This window comes from Chaetura pelagica, unplaced genomic scaffold (assembly GCF_000747805.2).
Source record: "Chaetura pelagica isolate M959 unplaced genomic scaffold, ChaPel_1.0 scaffold961, whole genome shotgun sequence".
NCBI classification, from domain to species: domain Eukaryota; kingdom Metazoa; phylum Chordata; class Aves; order Apodiformes; family Apodidae; genus Chaetura; species Chaetura pelagica.
Genome location: NW_009952041.1, coordinates 23,023 through 25,661, shown reverse-complemented (window position 1 = coordinate 25,661; position 2,639 = coordinate 23,023). Strand labels below are relative to the sequence as shown.

At 54.8% G+C, this 2,639-nt stretch overlaps 1 protein-coding gene across 1 annotated transcript in view; it reads left to right on the top strand.

The window, feature by feature from the left end:
- The window catches only part of WDR90 (WD repeat domain 90), a 42,664-nt gene that overhangs the window by 37,456 nt on the left and 2,569 nt on the right, over positions 1–2,639 (top strand). Inside the window, exons 35-36 of the mRNA XM_010002658.1 lie at positions 218–337; positions 876–960. Coding sequence (XP_010000960.1) covers positions 218–337; positions 876–960 — 205 coding nt within the window. The remainder of the gene's footprint in view (positions 1–217; positions 338–875; positions 961–2,639) is intronic.

Genomic DNA, 2,639 nt, shown 5'->3' with positions numbered 1-2,639 from the left:
CTCCTCCTCTCCAGCTGAGCAGCCCCAGCTCTCCCAGCCTTTCCTCACAGGCAGATGCTCCAACCCCCCAACCATCTTTGTCACCTTCCCCTGGACTCTCTCCATCAATTCCCTGTCCCTCCTGAACTGGGGAGCCCAGAACGGCCCCTCCTCTTGTGCTGGGCCAGCCTGGAAGGATCTGACCTCAATTCTGTGCCCCTTGGTCCCCACTTCCCAGGATCTCAGCAGCCTCCCACCCAGCCTGGCTGCCTTCTGCCCTTGGGATCCCAGCACCCTGGTCTACGTGGGCTTTGGGGTGCAGAAGGAAGCCTTGTTTTACAGTCTGCACCAGAAACAGGTACTTGTGTCCTCAGGGTGTCCCCTCCTCTGCCCCCAGTGCAGTGGGGGGAGGCAGGAGGTGAGGAGTGGGCTGATGAGAAGCTGTTCTGGCAAACAAGACTCCCAGTTTGGCCCAGGAGCCTCAGTGAGCAGCTGTGTCTGGGCAGGCTGCCCAGCCCTGCTGCTTTCCCAGCTGCCTGGAGGGGAAGGTGTTTGCTGCCCTCACTCCTGGGCTGGGAGAAGGTTCTAGGAGACACCCAGGGCAGAAATGAGGTGTTTGAGCTCAGTCCTGTTTGTCCAGGAGCAGGATTTGTCACTGGGATGACTCCTTGGGGTTCCAGGTTGCTCAGGAGGGACCTTCCTCCAGCACAGGGACTAAACCCTTGAGCTGAGTTTCCTCAGGAAACCTTCAGCAGGTTGCTGAGCTCTGAGAGGTGCTGGGCCTCTCTCAGCCCCCGCAACTTGGAGAGGAGCCCCTTTACCCCCACCCACCCACCACCTGCAGTAGCTGGTGGGTCCTTGCTGGTTCCTGAGGTGTTTCTCTTGCTGGAGCACAGGTCGTGGAGAAGATTTCCCTGCCCTTCTTTGCCACCTCCCTCAGCCTGTCCCCTGCAGCACCTTTCATGGCTCTGGGTTTTGGTGGTGAGTACCAGAGGGTGCCTGGGGCTGGGGAGAGATGCTGCTGTGGTTGAGGGGAACCCAGTGCCCTTGCTCCTTTAGATGAGGGGTGTGCACACCCACCAGCCCATGTCCTCAGGCCCTGGGGTGTGTGGGTGGCTGCCCCAGCCCTGGGGAACTGCCCTGTCACCCTCTCTCCCAGTTACCAGCTGTTAATTGCCTGCTTGCCCCAGCACAGAGCTGTCCCTGTCACTCAGGGGATTGCTCAGCCACAGGGAACAGGTTCCCTGGTGTGAGAAACGTTTGTCACACCAACCAACAGGCCCAAACTGATCCCTCAGTGAAGCAGTTTATTGTCACTCTGGCCAGAATGGGTGCCCTAAACAAGCAGGCACACCCATACCCAGGTGAAGAAGGGTTTATGTTCCCTATTCCCAAAGTTCCCTCCCCTGTGTCCCCACTGCCTGGGCACTCCAGGGTTCACAGCCCATCCCACACTTCTAATGATCCTGTCAGTTTCCTGCCCTGCTCACACATTCCATCCTAGCAGGTCACTTTTTACCTTTCAAGGCAGAATTCTGACCTTTCTTGCCCCCTTGGCAATGATCTGCACCCACTGGTGTCATCCTGCCCCGAGGAGCAGGACAGAAGGGGCTTTGTTGGGTCTGAGCTTGGCCATCAATCCTGCTCCGTGTTGGGATCCCCAGATGGAGCCCAATTCAGTCCCTCAGCTTCTGGTCCCCAGATGGTGCCCAATTCATTCCCTCAGCTTCTGGGACTTTGTTGTGGGAATGTGCAGAGATCTCACTTATTTCTTCAACTATTCTATCCCTAACACTAGGGTATAGATGTAAAAACCCCCCAACACTGCTTCTAACACTAGGAAGTGAAAACAACACCCAACCCAACCCACTTCCAGCCCTAGGCTGCAAAACCAACACTACACCTCATTTCCAACCCCTTTAAGGGCTGATTCTGACCTTTCCTGCCCCCTTCTTGCCTTCCCAACCACCAAAATGATACCTGTTGGTGTCCTCCTGCCCCGAGGAGCAGGACAGAAGGGGCTTTGTTGGGTCTGACCTTGGCCATCAATCCTGCTCCGTGTTGGGATCCCCAGATGGACCCCAATTCAGTCCCTCAGCTTCTGGGACCATAAAATCCCCCCCAGGTGTCACTGGAATGTGCAGAAATCTCACTTATTTCTTCAACTATTCTATCCCTAACACTAGGGTATAGATGTAAAAACCCCCCAACACTGCTTCTAACACTAGGAAGTGAAAACAAAACCCAACCCAACACACTTCTAGCACTAGGTTGCAAAACCAACACGCCAGCTCATTTCTAACGCCTTTAAGGGACAATTCTGACCTTTCCTGCCCCCTTCCTGCCTTCCCAATCACCACAATAATCTACTCACTGGTGCCCCAAGGAGCAAGTCAGAAGTGGCTTTGTTGGGTCTGATCTTGGCCATAAATTCTGCTCCATGTCCAGATGGAGCCCAATTCACTCCCTCAGCTTCTGGGACCATAAAACCCCCCCAGGTGTCACTGGAACGTGCAGAGATCTCACTTATTTCTTCAACTATTCTATCCCTAACACTAAGGTATAGATATAAACCCCCCCCAAACACTGCTTCTAACACTAGGAAGTGAAAACAACACCCAACCCAACCCACTTCCAGCCCTAGGCTGCAAAACCAACAC